Below are 27,900 nucleotides of genomic sequence, written 5' to 3'. Positions count from 1 at the left end.
GTAGCATGGAGAGCAAAGGAGGAACATGGGGCAGCACCAGATCCACCTGGCCCAGTGCTGCTATCAAAAATTGAGTCCTGCCCGCCTCGATTTCAACGGGCACAAGCAGATCGGGACTCGCCCACCAGGGCAGATCGAGTTCCAGCCTGTTGATTGCTGAGCCTACTCAGACATCCTAGGTCCCTTCCAGCTTTTCCCTTCCAGTTTCATGAAATACATGTGTTGTTTATTTTTCCTTCCAATGTGCAGTCTTTTGTACGTTTGTACATTCGTGTAGGCCATGACTCTGCATCAGGAGGTGGTGGATGTAAGTCCCTTTCCAGAGACTTGGGCAAGAAAATCTAGACCACACTCCAGTACTGAGGCACTGCTGCACTGTTAAGGGTGCCGTCTTTCAGAGGAGACTTTAAATCGAGGCCCCGTCTGCTCTCTCAGGTAGAGGTAAAAGATCCTGTTGCACTACTTTGAAGAAAAACAGGGGAGTTATCCCCAGTGATAAAAACAAAAAACTGCGGATGCTGGAAATCCAAAACAAAAACAGAATTACCTGGAAAAACTCAGCAGGTCTGGCAGCATCGGCGGAGAAGAAAAGAGTTGACGTTTCGAGTCCTCATGACCCTTCAACAGAATAGTTCTGTTGAAGGGTCATGAGGACTCGAAACGTCAACTCTTTTCTTCTCCGCCGATGCTGCCAGACCTGCTGAGTTTTTCCAGGTAATTCTGTTTTTGTTTTGAGTTATCCCCAGTGTCCTGGCCAATGTTTATCTCTCAATTAACATCACAGATTATCTGGTCATTATCACATTGCTGTTTATGGGAGCTTGCTGTGCACAAGATGACTGCTGTGCTTCCCAAATTACAACAGTGACCACACTTCATTCGTTACCCAGTGCTTCGGGACATTCTGAGGTCATGAAAGGTGCTATATAAATGCAAGTTTTTTTATTTGGGGTATTTTGGCATACAGTATATGACTAACTTGAGACATGACATGTGGTAGGTGCAGAATGCTTGGGAGGAACAGATAACTTTGGACCCATGGCCCCCAGAGCTGTCCACCACTGGGAATTTTCCCTATCTTTTGTCCGTGTTTATTGAAAACTAATTGACGGAGGTTCATTGCTGTGAATGGTCAACATCATCCATTAGTGGTGTCATGTGACTAGCTGGATAGTAAATAATCTGAATTAGATTGTCCTTAGTGCTTCTCTTGTGCAGCAACTCCAATGTTCCTAGGTACTTACCTGTGTTAAATTCCATCAGCCATCGATCTGCTCAGCAGAATGACTTTGTCCAACTCACACTGGGCTGTTTCCTCCAACTCCATTGCCCTTCACATCTTGCGATTATTTGCAAATTTGACCGTTTGAGTCTCTGGCCCTGATTTTCCTTCAGGAAACTAATGTCAGGATTACGTCTGGGTCGGATGGCTGCTCGTAGGGTGGATTGGGCAGAAAATTAGCACACGCAAGGGCAGGAATGGAGGTGGGACTGAGTGATTGTGGGCCCCATTTTAACACATCACAACAGCCATTACTGTGGTTACAGTTTGGCTGAAGGGATGGATGCAGCAGAGATGGGAGAGGAAGGGCAGAGGGCTATCCCTTGCTTCACTGACACCAACCTGGAGGCTCTCCTTGAGGCAGTGAGGGAGAAGAGTGAAGTTCTTATTTGGGAGGGTGGCAGGAGAAGGCCAACCCCCCTCTCCCCCCGCCCCTCAGCAGAAGATGGCTGAGACAGTCAACATATGGAGTGCGGTCAGAAGGAAGTGGATCCAATGGCGGAAAAGGTTCAATGACCTTGTTCGCTCTGGCAGATTGAGTGCAATGCCGAACCCTCATTGCAGGCCTCTGGGTATTCAGCCTCCAGCAGACACTCCAGTTGAGGAGCTTGAGACTACATGCTGCTCCTGAAGATGGAAAGAGTGTGTGCCCAAGGTACTTACTGACCCCTCAGAAAGGCTCAGAGCCAGAGCGCTGCTGATACATGCAGGTTCCCATGTCAATGAGACACTGGCATTGACCAAAAAGGCCAATGAGGCCTTATCTCTCTTCTCGTCCTTGCAGGAGAAAAGGGCTCAGAATGTTCGAGAAAGGACGATGACATGAGGAAAGTTGCCCCATCCACACATCATCACTTCCATGGAGGACGGAACAGTGGAGATCGTCAGGGTGGTTCCCCTCACCCCCATCGTCAGGAGCAAGTCAGGGAAGGAGGGATGGGAATTCCCGGTGGAGGTGGTGAAAAGAATTTGCAACCTGTAGATGGAGGGGGTGGAGTGCACTCCTCTCTGTCTGACAGCATCCAAAAACTCAACTGCACTGGGAAGCCCCAGCACTGAAGAGGCATCTGCTCTCCAAAGCGAGTTCTCGTGATCTCCTCTTGTGTCTCCCACAGGTTCTGATGTGGAGGCGGAAGGACAGAATCATGTGATGGCACCAGGGCAAGTGTTGAAACAGAGACATCAGAGTAAATACCATGATTTCTGACAGACACACCCTCCGCCAGTGCAGACACACTCACTTTCAATTGGATAGGATGGCACTGGGTGATAAGTACATTATGAGTGAGCTGGGGGAAGTGAAAGAGGCAGAGGAAGCTGTGGTCAGTCCCTAGGAAGGGTAGAGGACGGATACAGCCCTGCTCAGCTGCATATAGATCAGTGTCTTGGAAGTCACAAGAAAGGAGGCTGCACTTGGACCAGCAGCAGGAGATGTGTTCCCATATGTCAGAGTTCCCTGAGGCACTGCAGGTATGGGAATGGTGCTCATATGCACCGTAACGGCTCAGGGCTTGGAATGATTGAGCTCCTCCATTGAGAAAGTGGCCAATCTTACAGACAGTCACATGCAGCAGCACTCAGAGAGTGGATGCAGGAGCAGCACATTAACATCGACAGGATACATGTCACATTCGGTAGCATGGACTGGTCAGTGGCACTGATGGCACAGGGATGTTTAAAGGGCATGCCAGCTGTGCCCTAGGTGGCAGCTCCCTCCATCTATTTGAAACACAAGCTAAGGGCTGAGGTAGACAACGAGGATGATGAGGGTGCCACCTATCATAGGGCACCATCGTCATCCTCGGATTCCCTGCCCCCCCACCCCGGCTGAGGGACCATCGATGAAGCAGAGGCTGCCCCTGCAATGACTCTGCCGCAAGAGCCTCCGGAGGAGCCCCCACTGCCACCTACACGACGAGGACAATCACCATGTGCACCTCAGCCACAAGCAGAAAGAAGTGAGCAGACTGTCTGCCTTATCCGAGGCCACATGGGGGTCATGGCATTGGAAGTGTCCAAGAGCAGAGGCCCCCACATCGCACTGAGCACTGAGAATTTGCAGGCGATGAAAGCAGAAATTTGCCTCCTCCCATAATGAGAGAACAAAAATAGAGCAGAATTTCGTTCACAAATACCAGATACAGACACCAATTCCAGCTTTTATCACAGGCCACAAAATGCAATGTCTGCCCATCTTGTCCGACTGTTTAAACTAATTTCATAGTTTGCAGATTTTAACCACATCAGTGCAAATCTGGGCAAATATAAACACATACGAATTGAGAGCAGGAGTAGGCCATTTAGCCCGTCGAGCCTGCTCTGCCATTTGATAAGATCATGGCTGATCCGATTGTGACCTCGACTCCACTTTCCTGTCTACCCCCTATACTCTTTGCCTCCCTTGCCAATCAAGAATCCGCCTAACTCAACCTTAAAAATGCCAATCGCCAGCTTTAAAACTTGTTCCAAACATGAACCCCTACAAGCACCAATTAAACTGAAACATAAAACTAATAGAGTGACTTCCAGCTGGAATCTACCTTCACAACACTTCCTTGATCACCACTTGGAGGGTTATAGGAATCAATATTTATGTAATGTATGTGAAATATTTATGTTAAATCATTTTTAAGGGTGTAATACTTCAATCCACCACCAGAGGGAGGTTTATATGGTTTCCACCTTGGTAGCAGTTAGCGAAATAATTGCTTTTCTCACCTCTCTTAGCTTATTTGCATATTGTCAAATGCAAAATCTGCCATACACCGGCACAAACGGGAAGCATTTAAAAACACCTTTCAAAATATTTGATGTATTTAAGAGTTGTTACTAGATAGCGTTGATTAATACAGCTGAAAATGGATTTATCACAAAAACTAAACATGTTTAATCACAGGTCCAATCCTGCACTCGTGAGTAATCCGATTTTAAATGACTGAAAAAGACTTTTAAAACCATTTGTTCATTATATTGGGATACTGTTAGCCAATTAAAAAGAAAATTCCATTCAATTTTTAAAAAAAACATTCCTGTTGGCCTCCTTGTCTCTGAAAGAATCAGCTTAATTTTTAGTCTCCTTGAAGACCTGCAAATAGCAAATCCTGTGGGGGTGTGTGTGTGAGGGGGGCATGGGGGGGGGGGGGGGGTGGAGGGCAGCTTTATGTGTGGGCAGGCTTCTAGTGCGTTGTTTTTAACCTAATGCAAAAGGTTGCGAAAACTTGAGTTAAGTGCCGAATGTAGTTTGTGCTGGAAATTCCACATTCGTTAAACTGGTTAAGCCGATTTTGACTGAATTACACCAACAAAAAAATCAGTTCAACCATCTGGAGACTCCCATCCATAAAGTTAGCAGAGCTCTGCTTTCAGCTATCCAGCTGGGAGTGCCGAGGAAAGACATCGTTGATCCTGGTTCCCAGCAGCGTCTTACAACAGCAACAGGGAGTGTTAGAACTATTGTAAAGATAAAATAAGAAATATCACTTTTGGAATCAGGACAATAAAATGATTAATATCATACCTGCTTTTACTCCAATTTCTGCTTGGTCTTCATAAAGTGGCACCTCTTGAGAGGTGCTTGATACAGTCACATCCCGGAGTACAGCTTCCCGGTGTCCTGAGGAACCCTCCGTTCCCTCTATAACAGAAGCTTCAGTCGGGGGCTCTTTGACTGGTTCACTGTGTAAATGCTCATCAATTAGCTAAAAGGACCAAAAATACATCAGAGTAATGGACAACAGTTTACATTAATATCTTCTTTATTTCTTTCCAATGTCTAGTGGTACATGAGGCAGACAAAGCATCTGTTTATGCCTGTTTCCATGGCCAGTTTTTCCTGGAACAGGTCATTAACCTGTCACCAGACGGTATGGCTTGAGGGCACCAATCCACATTAAGCATGGCCGACCAGGCAACTCTCCCACTCTTAGTGCCTGCCGTAGACACATTGGAAGGGTTTCTAGGTTGATAATTAACCTGCTTGGCCACATTATAAATGCACCTTCTGTGGCCGTCAAGTCCTGGGGCAGGATTTTCCGGTCCTGCGGAATTCCCACCCGAAGTCACTGCGGAGTTATTAGGTGGGGTGACCAAAGGTGCAAGTAAAAAGAAAGTTTTGGAGAGGGCTTTTAAAGGAGACAGAAGCAGTGAGGTTGAGAGGAGCAGGCAGGAAATTCTGAAGAGTGGCATTGAACCTACTGAAGACTCATCCACAAATGGGGAGGGGGGTGGTGGGGCGGGCACATTAAAAGACAGTCACAGTGCATGTGGAACATCTGGCTGAAGGAGGCTGAAGAGATAGAATGGGGATTTGATGTTTAGGACAACGCATTTAAACTGAGCACATCAAGGCACAAGGAGGGAGATCATTCCCTAATATTCCTGGCCTTTATATTGAAATCAAGCAAAGTTTGCTTCATGTTGTACTTTTAACCCATTCCCATCTTGTGGATCAGAGACCACTTACAATTAACACTAATGACACAGGAGAAAATCATCTGGCTCTATGTTGAGTTTGCTTTAAAGTAACCCTATAGGGGTTCAGACAGCAAGAAACTTCCATTCTAATATTTATTCTCCATTAACAAATGTCAGAGCGTGTTTTAAAAAGACAACACAGCATTTACAGAGCAGCCTAAGGTCTGTCCTCTAACCTGACCTGGCACTGAGGTTTCCTTCCCAAATTCACCAGACATTGATAACATCATTTCAGATGGACTAGACGTTAGGATCTCTATTTGAGATTGACTTTGGCTTTTCCATTTAAGATTGACCAGGCTCTGAGGTCTCTGTGATAAGTGCTAATTTATTTCTGATGGTGTTTATTGTAAGAATGTTAGTCATAACAGGTGGAAGGAGGACTGATGGTGACAGGTGTTAAAATTTCAAAATGCTGAAACCTGGCCCCAACCTACCATGGACACCGCCCCCCCACCCACTACCCCCCCCACCCCCACCCCCGGCCCCCCCCCCCACCCCCCACCCACCTCCCGTTAATGGAGGCTGTGGGGCTTTGGTGACTAACCTGCTCCAGAGAGTCAGTTATTTAAATTTATTAATGAGGCTGCAAGTCTCTCAGTCTAGCTGTCTGCTGACTGAGGAACACAAGAAAAATATTCCAGTGTGTTAAATTCAGTAAGACCTCCGCAGTACCTGCATTTCCTGGATGCTCCAGCCCTGCTTTCTTGTAAATATCGGGGCCAATATATTGGTAAAATGGTAAGTTTTCCGGTTTTTCCGAGGCTAACAGCCAGACATTTTTGGAGAATTGGCGTTCATTTTATTCACTAATAATAGCAGACAGCATGAATTCGCCATTATTTTTACAGCAATTTCTGGGCCAATGTTCCATCCAAAATATGGTCCCTCCAACAGTGCAGCACTTACTCAGTACTGTACTGCCTAAAATTATGGCTAGGATTCTACTGGCCCCCCGGGAGGTAGGGTGAGGGGCAGTGGGCAATAGCCTCTGTATGTGGTCCCTAGCCAATTTACATATGTTACTGCCCAATTAGGGGCTATTTTACCACACTGTCAGCATTTTGCCAACTGCAGAGTGACTTCCTGCCATGGGGAGGCAGCCAGCTAAACGGCATTACAGGAAGGCCATGAGTTGATTGATTGGTGAGTATTGTAACTTTGTTTCCCTCTATCTAAAGTTAGGAAGTTTATCTATGGAGCTGGGAAATTTAAAAATTCTTTTTATTTTAGAATAAGGCTTCAGTAAAACATTTCAATTAACCTCCCTATATTTAAGTGACAACTGAAGAGAACTGAGTAGCTGGTGAGTCTTTTTTGAAGTAGTATGTTTTATTATCTAATAAATAGAGGAATGGCAGGGCAGCTCTGACCTCTGGAGTGCACATCCTGCTCAACGTGGGATCTCCAGGACATTTCCTGTGTCTTAAATAATCATGTGTGCAGTAAGTGTCGTCAGCTGCAGCAGCTCAAGCTCTAGGTTTCAGAGTTTGAGCAGCAGCTGGCATCATTGTGGTGCATCTGTGTGTTTGAGAGCTTTGTGGATAGCACATTCACAAATGTGGTCAGTCCGCAGCTTAAGAGTTTGCAGAGAGCAAGGGAATTGGGTTATCACCAGGCTGTCAAGAAGAAATAGGCAGGTAGTGACTCCATCTCGCTTCAATTGGAATTCATTTCTAAACACTGGTTAAAGTGATTTTTCATCTGGTGAGTGCAATCAGAGCCAAGTCCATAGCACCACAGGTGGCTCAGCTATACAGGGGGACGCGATAAAGACTGGAAGAGCAATACTGAAAGGAGTTTCAATAATTAGGGGAACAGACAGGCGTTTTCTGTGGCCAAAGATGTCAGTCCAGGATGGTATGCTGCCTCCTTGGTGCCAGGGACAAGGATGTCACAGAATGGCAGAGCATCCTGAGGGGGGAGGGTGAACAGCCAGAGGTGTGATCCACATTGGTACCAACAACATAAGTAAAAAGAGGGATGTGGTCCTGCAGGCAAAGTTTAGGGAGCTTGGTAAGAGATTAGTGAACAAGGCTTCAAAAATAGTAATCTCAGGATTTCACCCGAGTATAGAAGTAGGAGGATAAAGCAGATGAATGCATGGATGGAGAGGGAGGACTTTAAGATTCTTGGGACATTGGGAACAGTTCCGGGGGAGATGGTAGCTAGACAGACTGGATAGGTTGCAATTAAACAGAGATGAGAAAAATTTCATTGTGGGGTGATTTGCTATTGCAATGGTGGAGGATTTAAACTAAGTGACAGGGGTGTCGGTCCCAGGAAGTAATACTATAGAGGAATACAAGGTGCAAAGTATATTGGGGAAAGACAGATAAAACTAGAGTGGGAGGCAGTAAGCTATGAGGTGGGTTCAGTGTAAGAGGGACAGTAATAGAGTCTACATTATGGTTACGAAGCATGCATGTAAGTGCGTGGAGCTTGGTGAATAAGATTGGTGAGTTGCAGACACAGCCACGTGGAAATATGATTTGTGGCGATAACAGAGACCGGGTTCGAAGAAGGAAAAGATTGGATATTAAATATTCCTGTATACAAAGTTTTTTTATTCTTCTGCTTTTCCTTTGTTATTCTATTTATTGCCCATCCCAAATTGCCCTTGAGAAGGAGGTGGTGAGCCACCTTCTTAAACTGTTGCAGTCCATGTGGTGTAGGTACACCCACAGTGCTGTTAGGGAGAGAGCTCCAGGATTTTGACCCAGCGACGGTGAAGGAACGGCGATATATTCCCGAGTCAGGATGGTGTATGATTTGGAGGGGAACTTGAAGATGGTGGTGTTCCCATGTATCTGCTGCCCTAGCCCTCTAAATGGTAGAGGTTGTGGGTTTGGAAGGTGGTGTTGAAAGAGCCTTGGTGAGTTCCTGCGGTGCATCTTGCAGATGGTACACACTGCTGCTACTGTACGTCAGTAGTGAAGGGAGTGAATGTTGGAGGTGGTGCCAATCAAATCAGCTGTTTTGTTCTGGATGGTGTCGAGCTTCTTGAGTGGTGTTGGAGCTGCACTCATCCAGGCAAAAGGGGGGTATTCATTATTCTCCTTACTTGTGCCATATAAAGATGGGCAGGCTTTGGGGAGTCAGGAGGTGAGTTGCTTTCTGTACAATTCCCAGCCTTGACCTGCTCTTGTAGTCACAGTACTTATATGCCTGGTCCAGTTCAGTTTCTGGTCACCGTAATCCCCAGGATGTTGACTGTGCAGAATTCAGCAATGGTAATGCCATTGAATGTCATGGGGACATTCTCTCTTGGTTGAATTCTCTCTTGTTGGAGATGGACATTGCCTGGCACTTGTGTGGCATGAATATTACTTGCCACTTGTCAGCCCAAGCCTGATTATTGTCCAGGTCTTGGTGCATATGGAATGCTCAGTATCTGAGGAGTTGCGAATGGTGCTGAACACTGTGCAATCATCAGCGAACATCCCCACTTCTGACCTTATGATGGAAGGAAGGTCACTGATGAAGCAGCTGAAGATGGTTGGGCTGAGGACACTGCCCTGAGGAACTCCTGCAGTGATGTCCTGGAATTGAGATGATTGACCTCCAACAACCATAGCCACCTTCCTTTATGCTAGGTATGTCTCTAACCAGTGGAGAATTTTCCCTCTGATTCCCATTGACTCCAGTTTTGCTAGGGGTCTTTGATGCCACACACAGTCCAATGCTGCCTTGATGTTAAGGGCAGTCACTCTCACCTTGCCTCTGGAGTTCAGCTCTTTTGTCCATGTTTGGCCTAATGCTGTAATGAGGTCAGGAGCTGAGTGGCCCTGGTTGAACCCAACTGAGCAGGTTATTGCTGAGTAAGTGCTGCTTGATAGCATGTTGATGACACATTCCATTACTTTACTGATGATTGAGAATAGACTGATGAGGCAGTAATTGGCCAGGTTGGATTTATCCTGATTTTTCTGGTGTTCAGAGAAGACAGGAAAGGAGGAGGAGTAGTAGTATTGGTTAAAGAGATCATTGCAGGACTGGAGAGAGAGGATGTTCCAGAGGGATCAAGGACATAATCTATTTGGCTAGAGCTAAGGAACAAAACAGGTGTAATTACTTTGCTTAGTGTTATACGCCACCAACTAGTGGGAAAGATGTAGAGGAACAAATTTACAGTGATGTGCAAGAATTATAGAGAAGTTATAAAGGAGGACTTTAATTATTCAAATATTGGCTAGGGTTGTAGGAGTGCAAAGGACAGAGAGAGGCAGAGTTCCTATAGTGTGTTCAGGAGAATTTTCTACAGCAGTATGTGTCCAGTCCAATGAGAAAGGAGGCATTGCTGGACCTGGTTCTTGCGAATGAGGTGGGCGAAGTGGATCAAGTGTCAATAGAGGAACATTTAGGGGTTAGTGCTCATTGTATTGTAAGGCTTAAGCTGACTATGGAAAAGGACAAGGTGGGAAGCTTCTAGAAATGATAAATTGTGACAAAATTAGTAATCACTGGCAAATGTGGGTTAATTGAGGAAATCCAGCATAGATTTCTTAAAGGCAAATTGAGCTTTTTGATGAGGTAACAGAGGGTAATGCTGTTGATGTATGTACATGGACTTTCAAAAGGCATTTGATAAAGTGTCACACAACAGACCTGTGAGCAAAGTTAGAGCTCATGGAATAAAAGGGACAGTAGCAACATGGATACAAAATTGGCTGCGTGACAAGGAACAAAGATTAGTGGTGAAAGGTTGTTTTTGAGCTGCAGGAATATTTAGAATGGAGCGCCACAGGGATCGGTATTAGGGCCCTGCTCTTCCTGATATATCTTAATGACTTGATGTTGATGTACAGAGCACAATTTCAAAATTTGTGCATGATATGAAACTTGGAAGTATTGTGAACCATGAGGAGGATAGTGTCGAACTTCAAAAGGACATAGTGTTGGTGGGATGGGCGGTTAAGTGGGAGATGAAATTTAAAGCAGAGAAATGTGAAGTGATTCATTTTGGTAAGAAGAAAACAGAGAGTCAATATAAAATAAAGGATACAATTCTAAAGGAGCTGCAGAAGGAGATGGACCTGGGTATATATGTGTATAAATCAGTGAAGGTGGCAGAACAGGTTCAGAGAGCAGTTAATAAAGCATACAGCATCCTGGACTTTGTCAATAGGGGCATAGAGTGCAAAAGTGAGGAAGTTATGCTAAACCTGAATGAAAGGATGTAAAAGCAAGGTGCAGAAAAGATTCAAGAGAATGTTTCCAGGGATGAGGAGCTTCAATTACAGAGATAGGTTGGAGAAGTTGGGACTGTTCTCCTTGGAGAAGAGAAAGTTGAGAGGATATTTGATAGAGGTGTTCAAAATAATGAGGGGTCTGGACAAAGTATATAGGGAGAAATGGTTCACACTCGTGACACAATTGGGAACTGGGGGCCCAGACTTAAGTAATTGGCAAAAGAAGCAATGGTGACATAAGGAAAAAATTTTTCACACACCAAGTGGTCTGGATCTGGAATGCACTGCCTGAAGTTGTGGTGAAGGCAGGTTCAACTGGGCTTTCAAAAAGGAATTGGATTAATTTCTGAAAAGGAAAAATGTGGAGGGTTGGAGGCAAAAGCAGGGCAGGTGGCAGTAGGTGAACTGACCCATCAGAGGGCTAGAACAGACACGATGGCCTGAACGGCCTCCTTCTGTGCTGTAGCCATTGTATGATTCTAGGCAATTCAATGGGTAAAATTGAGGCCGACAGCTCAAACAGAAGATGCTGGTTTAAGTGCTTAAGAGGAGTATTTCCCATTCCTGTCGTTGCTAACTGAAAATTTGTTGCTTATTAATTTTAAATGACAAACAAATCACTGGGTGTCAAATGTGGAGATAGAAAATACAGACTTTAATGAAAGATGGTTTGCAAATCTACTCATTAGCATTTGGCCCAAACACCCCTACTAAAGTGTAACATGCATGGGTGGAACATTAATTGTAGCCTGGCTCTCAGCATCCATCAGCTGCTGTGCATCTGCACTTCTCAAAGGGGAGCCTTGCTGCTTACCTGAGGGAGAAGGGAAAAACGGGATATGGGGTAGGGTGGGAGGAGGTAAGTAGTGGAAGGAAGCTTGGACCAGTTGGGCAGTTTCTGTGCTGTAGGTTGTTCGTACTGGATACAATATTAATCTAAATAGCAGACCACTGTCAGCAGACTCAGGACCATTTCTGTTACACCATGGATCCATCCCTAGGTTGTATCCCACAGATGTTCGTGTTGTGTCCAGTACATTTTAGGGAGCCAGTCCAAAAACATATATCAAATTCAATTCTTTGACCAGTCCCATTAGCGATCCAGAATGTTTTCCTATCTTGTTTGTTCGATGGTCTCTCATGGCTACCATACCTTTTTTATTCATTCACAGGATGTGGGCATCACTGGCTGGGCCAGCATTTATTGCCCATCCCCAATTGCTCTCGAGAAGGTGATGGTGAGCTGCCTTCTTGAACCACTGCAATCCATGTGGTGTAGGTACATCCACAGTGCTGTTAGGAAAGGAGTCCAGGATTTTGATCCAACGACAGTGAAGGAACGGCGATATATTTCCAAGTCAGGATGATGAGTGACTTGGAGGGGAACTTCCAGGTGGTCGTGTTCCCATCTATCTGCTGCCCCCATCCTTCTAGATGGTAGTGGTGGTGGTCGTGAGTTTGGAAGGTGCTGTTGAAGGAGCCTTGGTGAATTCCTGCAGCACATCTTGTAGATGGTACACACTGCTGCTACTGTGTGTCAGTGGTGGAGGGAATGAATATTTGTGGATGTGATGCCAATCAAGTGGGCTGCTTTGTCCTGGATGGTGTCGAGCTTCTTGAGTGTTGTTGGAGCTGCACTCATCCAGGCAAGTGGAGAGTATTCCATCACACTCCTGACTTATGCATTTTAAATGGTGGACAGGCTTTGGGGAGTCAGGAGGCGAGTTACATGGTACAGGATTCTTAGCCTCTGACCTGCTCCTGTAGCCACAGTATTTATATGGCTAGTCCAGTTCAGTTTCTGGTCAATGGTACCAGTGCTTAGCTAAGTGCACCCCTGCTGTAGTGAGAAGGTTTTCCTAATTACAGTGGAAGTTAAATTGGGCAGTTTCTGTAAATTCTGTAATGGGCGTTCGATCCATTATATCAGTTTTAAACTTGGGCTGCAAGTTGCAAAAACACAGGCAGTGGGGGGGTGGTGTAGGGAGCAGGGAGGGGGGGTTAAAATTGGGGTGCAAATATTTATTTGATATCTCTTCCATCTTGTCATCTCCACAATTACAGCTTCCACTTTCATCGTTCTACCCTGCTTTTAATTATCCTTTCTCGATATGCTTAGACAAGACCTTTTTATTTCCTTTTATTTCCTGAAAGGGAAACTTATGTTATCTAATTTCCTGGAATGGCTATTGGTTCACTGACCTGAGATGTTTCCACTACCGGGCTCTCAAAAGACTCATTATATGACCAGGGAGGGGGTGGGGGGAGCGGAGAGGGAAGCCTGGGGAATGGGAGGCCTATGGTTATCTTGTCGGGACAGAAAGGTCAATGTTGCTTCCCCTTGCATTCAAAGACATCATTTTTTAAAAATCTTTTGATTGATCATTAAGCTATGACCTCATCGTTCCTCTTAAATGGATGTAAAAGATCCCATGACATTATTCTGAAGAATATTTATCCCTCAGTTGGTACTTCATATTATCTAATCACTATCAGGTTGCTGTTTTGGGTGTTTGGCATGTGCAAAATTGCTCCCTGCAATACAACAGTGCCTATCCTTCAAAAAGTACTTCCCTGGCTATAAAGTGCTTTGGGACATCTGGTGGCTGTGACAGGCATTATATCAGACTTGTCCAACCTTTTCACTCGGGGGGCCAAATTTGCATATTTTTCTCAATCAAGGGGCCAATGAGCAAGTATCAGACAGATAAGGTTTGCCACAACAACAAACTGAATTTCAGAAGAAAAGTTGAGGTTTTAAGGAATGAAACAATTTCTAAGCAAATGTACAGCAATGTTAGAGCAATAAATTGTTATTTTTTAAAAAAGAGTAATGATAGGACCAGAGTATGTGTGTCCAGCTAACTCCCAGTCTCAGGGTGCTCACTCACTCACCCACACCCACTGTGAGCTGGTACATGTGTATGTGTCAGTGTGTGGTGGTGAGAGTGAGTGAGAAACCTGAGACTAGGCACAAGGCAGACTCGCACTTCCCCCACCCCCACTAAGACACACATTCTCTCGTATGCGCCCTGCCAGGTACCCAGTCACTCGCACCCCCCCACCCCCACAAACACCCAGTCTCTCGCAGTCCCCTCCACAAACACCCAGTCTCTCACACTTCCCTCCACAAATACCCAGTCTCTCACACTCCCCTCCACAAACACTCAGTCTCTCGCACTCACCCCCCACACTCAGTCTCTCACACTCCCCCCCGACACAATCAGTATCTCACACTCCCCCCGACACACTCAGTCTCTCACACTCCCCCCCGACGCACTCAGTCTCTCACAACCGCCCCCAAACACTCAGTCTCTCACACTCTCCCCCCACACACTCAGTCTCTCACACTCTCCCCCCCTCACACTCAGTCTCTCTCACTCCCCCCCCACATACTCAGTCTCTCACTCTCCCCTGACACTGTCTCTCACACTGCCCCCCCATACGCTCAGTCTCTCACACTCCCCCCCCACACACTCAGTCTCTCACACTCCCCCCCACACACTCAGTCTCTTACACTCCCCCCGCAGACACTCAGTCTCTCACACTCCCCCCCACACACTCAGACTCTCACAATCCCCCCGCCACACTCTCTGTCTCTCTCACTCCTCCACCACACGCACAGTCTCTCGCATTCGCCCCCCCACACGCTCAGTCTCTCTCACCCCAACCCCCAACACACTCAGATTCTCACACTACCACCCCCACACACTCTGTCTCTCACACTCCCCCCCCGACACACTCAGTCTCTCGCGCTCGCACCCCCACACACTCAGTCTCTCACACGACCCCCCCCACACTCAGTCTCTCACACTGTCCCCCCGACACACATTCAGTCTCTCTCACTGCCCCCCACACTCAGTCTCTCACAACCCCTCCACACCCTCAGTCTCTCACACTCCCCCCCGGCACACTCAGTCTCTCACAATCCCCCCCACACACACTCAGTCTCTCACTCCTCCACCACACACTCAGTCTCTCACACTCCCCCCCCAAACTCAGTCTCTCACAATAACCCCCCCACACGCTCAGTCTCTCTCACTCCCCCCCCACACACTCAGTCTCTCACACTCCCCCCCACACACTCAGTCTCTCACACTCCCCCCACACACATTCAGTCTCTCACAACCTCCCCCACACACTCAGTCTCTCACACTACCCCCACACACACTCAGTCTCTCACAACCTCCCCCACACACTCAGTCTCTCACACTTCCCCCCAGCACACTCAGTCTCGCACACTCACCCCCACACACTCAGTCTCTCACACTCCCCCCCACACACTCAGTCTCGCACACTCTCCCCCATACACTCAATCTCTCAACACTCCCCTCCACCCACTCAGTCTCTCACACTCTCCCCCATACACTCAATCTCTCAACACTCCCCCCCACACACTCAGTCTCTCACACTCCCCCACCACACACTCAGTCTCGCACACTGCCTCCCCCACACTCATTCTCTCACAATCCCCCCCCACACACTCAGTCTGTCACACTCCCCCCCCACTCAGTCTCTCACACTCCCCCCCACACACTCAGTGTCTCACAATCCCCCCCAGCACACTCAGTCTCGCACACTCACCCCCCACACACTCAGTCTGTCACACTCCCCCCCAACACTCAGTCTCTCACACTCCCCCCCCAACACACTCAGTCTCTCACTTTCACCCAACACACTCAGTCTCTTACACTCCCCCCGCAGACACTCAGTCTCTCACAATCCCCCCCCACACACTCAGTCTGTCACACTCCCCCACTCACACTCAGTCTCTCTCACCCCCCCCACACACTCAGTCTCTCACACTCCCCCCTACACACTCAGTCTCTCGCACTCGCACCCCCACACACTCAGTCTCTCATACGCCCCCCCCCCACTCTCAGTCTCTCACACTGACACCCGACACACATTCAGTCTCTCTCACTGCCCCCCACACACACTCAGTCTCTCACAACACCCCCCCCACACACTCAGTCTCTCATACTCGCACCCCCACACACTCAGTCTCTCTCACAATCCGCCCGCCAAACACTCAGTCTCTCACACTCCCCCCGAACACACTCAGTCTCTCACACACCCCCCCCAACACAATCAGTCTCTCACACTACCCCCCACACACTCAGTCTCTCACACTCCCCCCCAACACAATCAATCTCTCACACTACCCCCCACACACTCAGTCTCTCACACTCCCCCCCCAACACAATCAGTCTCTCACACTACCCCCCACACACTCAGTCTCTCACACTACCCCCCACACACTCAGTCTCTCACACTCCCCCCTACACACTCAGACTCTCGCACTCGCACCCCCACACACTCAATCTCTCACACTTCCCCCCCCACACTCAGTCTCTCACACTGTCCCCCCCACACACATTCAGTCTCTCTCACTGCCCCCCACACACACTCAGTCTCTCACACTCGCCCCCCCACACGCTCAGTCTCTCGCACTTGCCCCCCCACACGCTCAGTCTCTCACACTACCCCCCCCGACACACTCAGTCTCTCACACTCCCCCCCCAACACACTCAGTCTCTCACACTGCCCCCCCATACGCTCAGTCTCTCGCACTTGCCCCCCCACACACTCAGTCTCTCACACTCCCCACCCTACACACTCAGTCTCTCACACTCGCACCCTCACACACTCAGTCTCTCTCACAATCCGCCCCCCCACACACTCAGTCTCTCACACTACCCCCCACACACTCAGTCTCTCACACTCCCCCCTACACACTCAGACTCTCGCACTCGCACCCCCACACACATTCAGTCTCTCTCACTGCCCCCCACACACACTCAGTCTCTCACACTACCCCCCACATGCTCAGTCTCTCACACTACCCCCTACACACTCAGACTCTCGCACTCGCAACCCCACACGCTCAGTCTCTCACACTCCCCCACACACTCAGTCTCTCACACTACCCCCCCCCCACACACTCAGTCTCTCACACTCCCCCCCCAACACACTCAGTCTCTCACACTCCCCCCTTCACACTCAGTCTCTCTCACTCCTCCCCACACGCTCAGTCTCTCGCACTCGCCCCCCCACACACTCAGTCTCTCACACTCCCCCCCCAACACACTCAGTCTCTCACACTCCCCCCTTCACACTCAGTCTCTCTCACTCCTCCCCACACGCTCAGTCTCTCGCACTCGCCCCCCTACACGCTCAGTCTCTCGCACTCCCATCCCCACACACTCAGTCTCTCACACTCACCCCCACACTCAGTCTCTCACACTGCCCCCCTCACACACACTCAGTCTCTCTCACTCCCCCAACACACACTCAGTCTCTCACACTCTCCCCCCATACACTCAGTCTCTCGCACTCGTCCCCCACACGCTCAGTCTCTCTCATTCCACCCCCCACCACACTGAGTCTCTCACACTACCCCCCCCACACACTCAGTTCTCACACTACACCCCAACACACTCATCTCTCACACTACCCCCCAGACACTCAGTCTCTCACACTCCCCCCTACACACTCAGTCTCTTGCACTCGCACCCCCACACACTCAGTCTCTCACACGCCCCCCCCACACTCAGTCTCTCACACTGCCCCCCCACACATATTCAGTCTCTCTCACTCCCCCCCACACACACTCAGTCTCTCACACACCCCCCGACGCACTCAGTCTCTCACACACCCCCTCCACACACTCAGTCTCTCACACTCCCCCCCACACACTCAGTCTCTCACACTCCCGCCCGACACACTCAGTCTGTCACACTCCCCCCCAACACACTCAGTCTCGCACACTGCCCCCCACACACTCAGTCTTTCACACTCCCCCCCAGCACACTCAGTCTCACACACTCACCCCCCCACACACTCAGTCTCTCACACTCCCCCCCAACTCAGTCTGTCACACTCACCCCCCGCCCACACAGTCTCTCACACTCACCCCACCCCCACACACTCAGTCTCTCACATTCCCCCCACACACACTCAGTCTCTCACAATCCCCCCCACACACTCAGTCTCTCACACTCCCCCCCTCACACTCAGTCTCTCTCACTCCCCCCCCACACACACTCAGTCTCTCACACTCCCACCCTTCACACTCAATCTCTCTCACTTCTCCACCACACACTCAGTCTCTCGCACTCGCCCTCCCACACGCTCAGTCTCTCTCACTCCCCCCCCACACACTCAGTCTCTCACAATACCCCCCTCCACACACTCAGTCTCTCACACTCGCCACCCCACACACTCAGTCTCTCACACTCCCCCCCCCCACACACTCAGTCACTCACACTCCCCCCCCACACACTCAGTCTCTCACACTCCCCCCCACACACTCAGTCTCTCACACTGCCCCCCCCACACACTCAGTCTCTCACACTCCCCCCACACACACTCAGTCTCTCACAACCTCCCCCACACACTCAGTCTCTCACACTCCCCCCACACACTCAGTCTCTCACACTCCCCCCCCCACACACTCAGTCTCGCACACTGCCTCCCCCACACTCAGTCTCTCACAACCCGCCCCCACACAGTCTGTCACACTCCCCCCCACCAAGTCTCTCACACTCCCCCCCACACACTCAGTCTCTCACACTCTCCCCCACACACTCAGTCTCTCACACTCCCCCCCACACACTCAGTCTCTCACACTCCACCCCCACACACTCAGTCTCGCACACTGCCTCCCCCACACTCATTCTCTCACAATCCGCCCCCACACACTCAGTCTGTCACACTCCCCGCCCACTCAGTCTCTCACACTCCCCCCCACACACTCAGTCTCTCTCACAATCCGCCCCCCCACACACTCAGTCTCTCACACTCGCCCCCCAACACACTCAGTCTCTCACACTACCCCCCACACACTCAGTCTCTCACACTCCCCCCTACACACTCAGACTCTCGCACTCGCACCCCCACACACTCAATCTCTCACAATTCCCCCCCCACACTCAGTCTCTCACACTGTTCCCCCCACACACACTCAGTCTCTCACACTCCCCCCACACACACACTCAGACTCTCACAATCCCCCCGCCACACTCTCTGTCTCTCTCACTCCTCCACCACACGCACAGTCTCTCGCAATCGCCCCCCCACACGCTCAGTCTCTCTCACTCCCCCCCACACGCTCAGTCTCTCTCACTCCCCCCACACTCTCAGTCTCTCACACTCCCCCCCACACTCTCAGTCTCTCACACTCGTCCCCCCACACGCTCAGTCTCTCGCACTCGCCCCCCCCACACGCTCAGTCTCTCTCACTCCCCCCCACACTCAGTCTCTCACACTACCCCCCAGACACTCAGTCTCTCACACTCCCCCCTACACACTCAGTCTCTCGCACTCGCACCCCCAAAACACTCAGTCTCTCACACGCTCCCCCACACTCAGTCTCTCACACTGCCCCCCCACACACATTCAGTCTCTCTCACTCCCCCCCACACACACTCAGTCTCTCACACACCCCCCGACACACTCAGTCTCTCACACACCCCCCCACACACTCAGTCTCTCACACTCCCCCCCACACACTCAGTCTCTCACACTCCCGCCTGACACACTCAGTCTCGCACACTCCCCCCCACACACTCAGTCTCTCACACTCCCGCCCGACACACTCAGTCTCTCACACTCCCCCCCAACACACTCAGTCTCGCACACTGCCCCCCCCACACTCAGTCTTTCACACTCCCCCCCAGCACACTCAGTCTCACACACTCACCCCCCCACACACTCAGTCTCTCACACGCCCCCCCAACTCAGTCTGTCACACTCACCCCCCGCCCACACAGTCTCTCACACTCACCCCACCCCCACACACTCAGTCTCTCACATTCCCCCCACACACACTCAGTCTCTCACAATCCCCCCCACACACTCAGTCTCTCACACTCAGTCTCTCTCACTCCCCCCCCACACACTCAGTCTCTCGCATTCGCCCCCCCACAAGCTCAGTCTCTCTCACTCCACACCCCAACACACTCAGTCTCTCACACTACCACCCCCCCACACACTCAGTCTCTCACACTCCCCCCCCACACACTCAGTCTCTCGCATTCGCCCCCCCACAAGCTCAGTCTCTCTCACTCCACACCCCAACACACTCAGTCTCTCACACTACCACCCCCCCACACACTCAGTCTCTCACACTCCCGCCCACACACCCAGTCTCTCACACTCCCCCCCACACACTCAGTCTCTCATACTCGCACCCCCACACACTCAGTCTCTCTCACAATCCGCCCGCCAAACACTCAGTCTCTCACACTCCCCCCGAACACACTCAGTCTCTCACACACCCCCCCCAACACAATCAGTCTCTCACACTACCCCCCACACACTCAGTCTCTCACACTCCCCCCCAACACAATCAATCTCTCACACTACCCCCCACACACTCAGTCTCTCACACTCCCCCCCCAACACAATCAGTCTCTCACACTACCCCCCACACACTCAGTCTCTCACACTACCCCCCACACACTCAGTCTCTCACACTCCCCCCTACACACTCAGACTCTCGCACTCGCACCCCCACACACTCAATCTCTCACACTTCCCCCCCCACACTCAGTCTCTCACACTGTCCCCCCCACACACATTCAGTCTCTCTCACTGCCCCCCACACACACTCAGTCTCTCACACTCGCCCCCCCACACGCTCAGTCTCTCGCACTTGCCCCCCCACACGCTCAGTCTCTCACACTACCCCCCCCGACACACTCAGTCTCTCACACTCCCCCCCAACACACTCAGTCTCTCACACTGCCCCCCCATACGCTCAGTCTCTCGCACTTGCCCCCCCACACACTCAGTCTCTCACACTCCCCACCCTACACACTCAGTCTCTCACACTCGCACCCTCACACACTCAGTCTCTCTCACAATCCGCCCCCCCACACACTCAGTCTCTCACACTACCCCCCACACACTCAGTCTCTCACACTCCCCCCTACACACTCAGACTCTCGCACTCGCACCCCCACACACATTCAGTCTCTCTCACTGCCCCCCACACACACTCAGTCTCTCACACTACCCCCCACATGCTCAGTCTCTCACACTACCCCCTACACACTCAGACTCTCGCACTCGCAACCCCACACGCTCAGTCTCTCACACTCCCCCACACACTCAGTCTCTCACACTACCCCCCCCCCACACACTCAGTCTCTCACACTCCCCCCCCAACACACTCAGTCTCTCACACTCCCCCCTTCACACTCAGTCTCTCTCACTCCTCCCCACACGCTCAGTCTCTCGCACTCGCCCCCCCACACACTCAGTCTCTCACACTCCCCCCCCAACACACTCAGTCTCTCACACTCCCCCCTTCACACTCAGTCTCTCTCACTCCTCCCCACACGCTCAGTCTCTCGCACTCGCCCCCCTACACGCTCAGTCTCTCGCACTCCCATCCCCACACACTCAGTCTCTCACACTCACCCCCACACTCAGTCTCTCACACTGCCCCCCTCACACACACTCAGTCTCTCTCACTCCCCCAACACACACTCAGTCTCTCACACTCTCCCCCCATACACTCAGTCTCTCGCACTCGTCCCCCACACGCTCAGTCTCTCTCATTCCACCCCCCACCACACTGAGTCTCTCACACTACCCCCCCCACACACTCAGTTCTCACACTACACCCCAACACACTCATCTCTCACACTACCCCCCAGACACTCAGTCTCTCACACTCCCCCCTACACACTCAGTCTCTTGCACTCGCACCCCCACACACTCAGTCTCTCACACGCCCCCCCCACACTCAGTCTCTCACACTGCCCCCCCACACATATTCAGTCTCTCTCACTCCCCCCCACACACACTCAGTCTCTCACACACCCCCCGACGCACTCAGTCTCTCACACACCCCCTCCACACACTCAGTCTCTCACACTCCCCCCCACACACTCAGTCTCTCACACTCCCGCCCGACACACTCAGTCTGTCACACTCCCCCCCAACACACTCAGTCTCGCACACTGCCCCCCACACACTCAGTCTTTCACACTCCCCCCCAGCACACTCAGTCTCACACACTCACCCCCCCACACACTCAGTCTCTCACACTCCCCCCCAACTCAGTCTGTCACACTCACCCCCCGCCCACACAGTCTCTCACACTCACCCCACCCCCACACACTCAGTCTCTCACATTCCCCCCACACACACTCAGTCTCTCACAATCCCCCCCACACACTCAGTCTCTCACACTCCCCCCCTCACACTCAGTCTCTCTCACTCCCCCCCCCACACACACTCAGTCTCTCACACTCCCACCCTTCACACTCAATCTCTCTCACTTCTCCACCACACACTCAGTCTCTCGCACTCGCCCTCCCACACGCTCAGTCTCTCTCACTCCCCCCCCACACACTCAGTCTCTCACAATACCCCCCTCCACACACTCAGTCTCTCACACTCGCCACCCCACACACTCAGTCTCTCACACTCCCCCCCCCACACACTCAGTCTCTCACACTCCCCCCCCACACACTCAGTCTCTCACACTCCCCCCCACACACTCAGTCTCTCACACTGCCCCCCCCACACACTCAGTCTCTCACACTCCCCCCACACACACTCAGTCTCTCACAACCTCCCCCACACACTCAGTCTCTCACACTCCCCCCACACACTCAGTCTCTCACACTCCCCCCCCCACACACTCAGTCTCGCACACTGCCTCCCCCACACTCAGTCTCTCACAACCCGCCCCCACACAGTCTGTCACACTCCCCCCCACCAAGTCTCTCACACTCCCCCCCACACACTCAGTCTCTCACACTCTCCCCCACACACTCAGTCTCTCACACTCCCCCCCACACACTCAGTCTCTCACACTCCACCCCCACACACTCAGTCTCGCACACTGCCTCCCCCACACTCATTCTCTCACAATCCGCCCCCACACACTCAGTCTGTCACACTCCCCGCCCACTCAGTCTCTCACACTCCCCCCCACACACTCAGTCTCTCTCACAATCCGCCCCCCCACACACTCAGTCTCTCACACTCGCCCCCCAACACACTCAGTCTCTCACACTACCCCCCCACACACTCAGTCTCTCACACTCCCCCCTACACACTCAGACTCTCGCACTCGCACCCCCACACACTCAATCTCTCACAATTCCCCCCCCACACTCAGTCTCTCACACTGTTCCCCCCACACACACTCAGTCTCTCACACTCCCCCCACACACACACTCAGACTCTCACAATCCCCCCGCCACACTCTCTGTCTCTCTCACTCCTCCACCACACGCACAGTCTCTCGCAATCGCCCCCCCACACGCTCAGTCTCTCTCACTCCCCCCCACACGCTCAGTCTCTCTCACTCCCCCCCACACTCTCAGTCTCTCACACTCCCCCCCACACTCTCAGTCTCTCACACTCGTCCCCCCACACGCTCAGTCTCTCGCACTCGCCCCCCCCACACGCTCAGTCTCTCTCACTCCCCCCCACACTCAGTCTCTCACACTACCCCCCAGACACTCAGTCTCTCACACTCCCCCCTACACACTCAGTCTCTCGCACTCGCACCCCCAAAACACTCAGTCTCTCACACGCTCCCCCACACTCAGTCTCTCACACTGCCCCCCCCACACACATTCAGTCTCTCTCACTCCCCCCCACACACACTCAGTCTCTCACACACCCCCCGACACACTCAGTCTCTCACACACCCCCCCACACACTCAGTCTCTCACACTCCCCCCCACACACTCAGTCTCTCACACTCCCGCCTGACACACTCAGTCTCGCACACTCCCCCCCACACACTCAGTCTCTCACACTCCCGCCCGACACACTCAGTCTCTCACACTCCCCCCCAACACACTCAGTCTCGCACACTGCCCCCCCCACACTCAGTCTTTCACACTCCCCCCCAGCACACTCAGTCTCACACACTCACCCCCCCACACACTCAGTCTCTCACACGCCCCCCCAACTCAGTCTGTCACACTCACCCCCCGCCCACACAGTCTCTCACACTCACCCCACCCCCACACACTCAGTCTCTCACATTCCCCCCACACACACTCAGTCTCTCACAATCCCCCCCACACACTCAGTCTCTCACACTCAGTCTCTCTCACTCCCCCCCCACACACTCAGTCTCTCGCATTCGCCCCCCCACAAGCTCAGTCTCTCTCACTCCACACCCCAACACACTCAGTCTCTCACACTACCACCCCCCCACACACTCAGTCTCTCACACTCCCCCCCCACACACTCAGTCTCTCGCATTCGCCCCCCCACAAGCTCAGTCTCTCTCACTCCACACCCCAACACACTCAGTCTCTCACACTACCACCCCCCCACACACTCAGTCTCTCACACTCCCGCCCACACACCCAGTCTCTCACACTCCCCCCCACACACTCAGTCTCTCACACTCGCACCCCCACACACTCAGTCTCTCTCACAATCCGCCAACCAAAACACTCAGTCTCTCACACTCCCCCCCCAACACACTCAGTCTCTCACACTCCCCCCTACACACTCAGTCTCTCGCACTTGCACCCCCACACACTCAGTCTCTCATACGCCCCCCCCCCACTCTCAGTCTCTCACACTGACACCCGACACACATTCAGTCTCTCTCACTGCCCCCCACACACACTCAGTCTCTCACACTCCCCCCACACACACACTCAGTCTCTCACAACACCCCCCCACGCCCTCAGTCTCTCACACTCCCCCCACACACACTCAGTCTCTCACACTCCCCCCCCACACACTCAGTCTCTCACACTCCCACCCTTCACACTCAATCTCTCTCACTCCTCCACCACACACTCAGTCTCGCACTCGCCCTCCCACGCGCTCAGTCTCTCTCACTCCCCCCCACACACTCAGTCTCTCACAATACCCCCCCCCACACACTCAGTCTCTCACACTCGCCGCCCCACACGCTCAGTCTCTCTCATTCCCCACCACACACTCAGTCTCTCACACTCCCCCCACACACACTCAGTCTCTCACAACCTCCCCCACACACTCAGTCTCTCACACTCCCCCCCACACACTCAGTCTCTCACACTCCCCCCCCACACACTCAGTCTCGCACACTGCCTCCCCCACACTCAGTCTCTCACAACCTGCCCCCACACAGTCTGTCACACTCCCCCCCACCAAGTCTCTCACACTCCCCGCCACACACTCAGTCTCTCACACTCTCCCCCACACACTCAGTCTCTCACACTCCCCCCCACACACTCAGTCTCGCACACTGCCTCCCCCACACTCATTCTCTCACAATCCGCCCCCACACACTCAGTCTGTCACACTCCCGCCCACTCAGTCTCTCACACTCCCCCCCACACACTCAGTGTCTCACACCACCCCCCAGCACACTCAGTCTCTCACACTCACCCCCCACATACTCAGTCTCTCACACTCCCCCCCCTCACACTCAGTCTCTCACATTCCCCCCCAAACACACTCAGTCTCTCACACTCCCCCCCCACACACTCAGTCTCTCACACTCCCCCCCCACACACTCAGTCTCTCACACTCGCCCCCCAACACACTCAGTCTCTCACACTACCCCCCACACACTCAGTCTCTCACAGTCCCCCCTACACACTCAGACTCTCGCACTCAGACCCCCACACACTCAATCTCTCACAATTCCCCCCCCACACTCAGTCTCTCACACTGTCCCCCCCACACACATTCAGTCTCTCTCACTGCCCCCCACACACACTCAGTCTCTCACACTCCCCCCACACACACACTCAGACTCTCACAATCCCCCCGCCACACTCTCTGTCTCTCTCACTCCTCCACCACACGCGCAGTCTCTCGCAATCGCCCCCCCACACGCTCAGTCTCTCTCACTCCCCCCCCCCACACTCTCAGTCTCTCACACTCCCCCCCACACACTCAGTCTCTCACACTCGCCCCCCCACACGCTCAGTCTCTCACACTCGCCCGCCCACACGCTCAGCCTATCTCACTCTCTCCAACACACTCAGTCTCTCACACTCTCCCCCAACACTCAGTCTCTCACACTGCCCCCCCATACGCTCAGTCTCTCGCACTTGCCCCCCCACACGCTCAGTCTCTCTCACTCCCCCACAACACACACTCAGTTCCTCTCACTCCCCCACACACTCAGTCTCTCACACTACCCCCCCCACACACTCAGTCTCTCACACTCCCCACCCTACACACTCAGTCTCTCACACTCGCACCCTGACACAGTCAGTCTCTCTCACTCCCCCCTACACACACAGACTCTCGCACCCCTACACACTCAGTCTCTCACACTCGCCACCCCACACACTCAGTCTCTCACACTCCCCCCCCCACACACTCAGTCTCTCACACTCCCCCCCACACACTCAGTCTCTCACACTCCCCCCCCCACACACTCAGTCTCTCACACTCCCCCCACACACACTCAGTCTCTCACAACCTCCCCCACACACTCAGTCTCTCACACTCCCCCCCCCCACACACTCAGTCTCTCTCACAATCCGCCAAACAAAACACTCAGTCTCTCACACTCCCCCCCCAACACACTCAGTCTCTCACACTCCCCCCTACACACTCAGTCTCTCGCACTCGCACCCCCACACACTCAGTCTCTCATACGCCCCCCCCCACTCTCAGTCTCTCACACTGACACCCGACACACATTCAGTCTCTCTCACTGCCCCCCACACACACTCAGTCTCTCACACTCCCCCCCACACACACACTCAGTCTCTCACAACACCCCCCCACGCCCTCAGTCTCTCACACTCCCCCCACACACACTCAGTCTCTCACACTCCCCCCCCACACACTCAGTCTCTCACACTCCCACCCTTCACACTCAATCTCTCTCACTCCTCCACCACACACTCAGTCTCGCACTCGCCCTCCCACACGCTCAGTCTCTCTCACTCCCCCCCACACACTCAGTCTCTCACAATACCCCCCCCCACACACTCAGTCTCTCACACTCGCCGCCCCACACGCTCAGTCTCTCTCATTCCCCACCACACACTCAGTCTCTCACACTCCCCCCACACACACTCAGTCTCTCACAACCTCCCCCACACACTCAGTCTCTCACACTCCCCCCCACACACTCAGTCTCTCACACTCCCCCCCCACACACTCAGTCTCGCACACTGCCTCCCCCACACTCAGTCTCTCACAACCTGCCCCCACACAGTCTGTCACACTCCCCCCCACCAAGTCTCTCACACTCCCCGCCACACACTCAGTCTCTCACACTCTCCCCCACACACTCAGTCTCTCACACTCCCCCCCACACACTCAGTCTCGCACACTGCCTCCCCCACACTCATTCTCTCACAATCCGCCCCCACACACTCAGTCTGTCACACTCCCGCCCACTCAGTCTCTCACACTCCCCCCCACACACTCAGTGTCTCACACCACCCCCCAGCACACTCAGTCTCTCACACTCACCCCCCACATACTCAGTCTCTCACACTCCCCCCCCTCACACTCAGTCTCTCACATTCCCCCCCAAACACACTCAGTCTCTCACACTCCCCCCCCACACACTCAGTCTCTCACACTCCCCCCCCACACACTCAGTCTCTCACACTCGCCCCCCAACACACTCAGTCTCTCACACTACCCCCCACACACTCAGTCTCTCACAGTCCCCCCTACACACTCAGACTCTCGCACTCAGACCCCCACACACTCAATCTCTCACAATTCCCCCCCCACACTCAGTCTCTCACACTGTCCCCCCCACACACATTCAGTCTCTCTCACTGCCCCCCACACACACTCAGTCTCTCACACTCCCCCCACACACACACTCAGACTCTCACAATCCCCCCGCCACACTCTCTGTCTCTCTCACTCCTCCACCACACGCGCAGTCTCTCGCAATCGCCCCCCCACACGCTCAGTCTCTCTCACTCCCCCCCCACACTCTCAGTCTCTCACACTCCCCCCCACACACTCAGTCTCTCACAC

The 27,900-nt window shown here is 52.5% G+C and overlaps 1 protein-coding gene across 4 annotated transcripts in view; it reads right to left on the bottom strand.

The window, feature by feature from the left end:
• Nucleotides 1-27,900, bottom strand: part of LOC121279055 (collagen alpha-1(XVIII) chain-like) — a 539,532-nt gene that overhangs the window by 193,828 nt on the left and 317,804 nt on the right. For all 4 annotated transcript variants that reach the window (XM_041189891.1, XM_041189890.1, XM_041189889.1 and 1 more), the window contains one exon: nucleotides 4,800-4,980. In XM_041189891.1, coding sequence (XP_041045825.1) covers nucleotides 4,800-4,980 — 181 coding nt within the window. The remainder of the gene's footprint in view (nucleotides 1-4,799; nucleotides 4,981-27,900) is intronic.

Source organism: Carcharodon carcharias, chromosome 6 (genome assembly GCF_017639515.1).
Source record: "Carcharodon carcharias isolate sCarCar2 chromosome 6, sCarCar2.pri, whole genome shotgun sequence".
Lineage (NCBI taxonomy): Eukaryota > Metazoa > Chordata > Chondrichthyes > Lamniformes > Lamnidae > Carcharodon > Carcharodon carcharias.
This window is presented reverse-complemented; position numbering and strand designations above follow the sequence as displayed.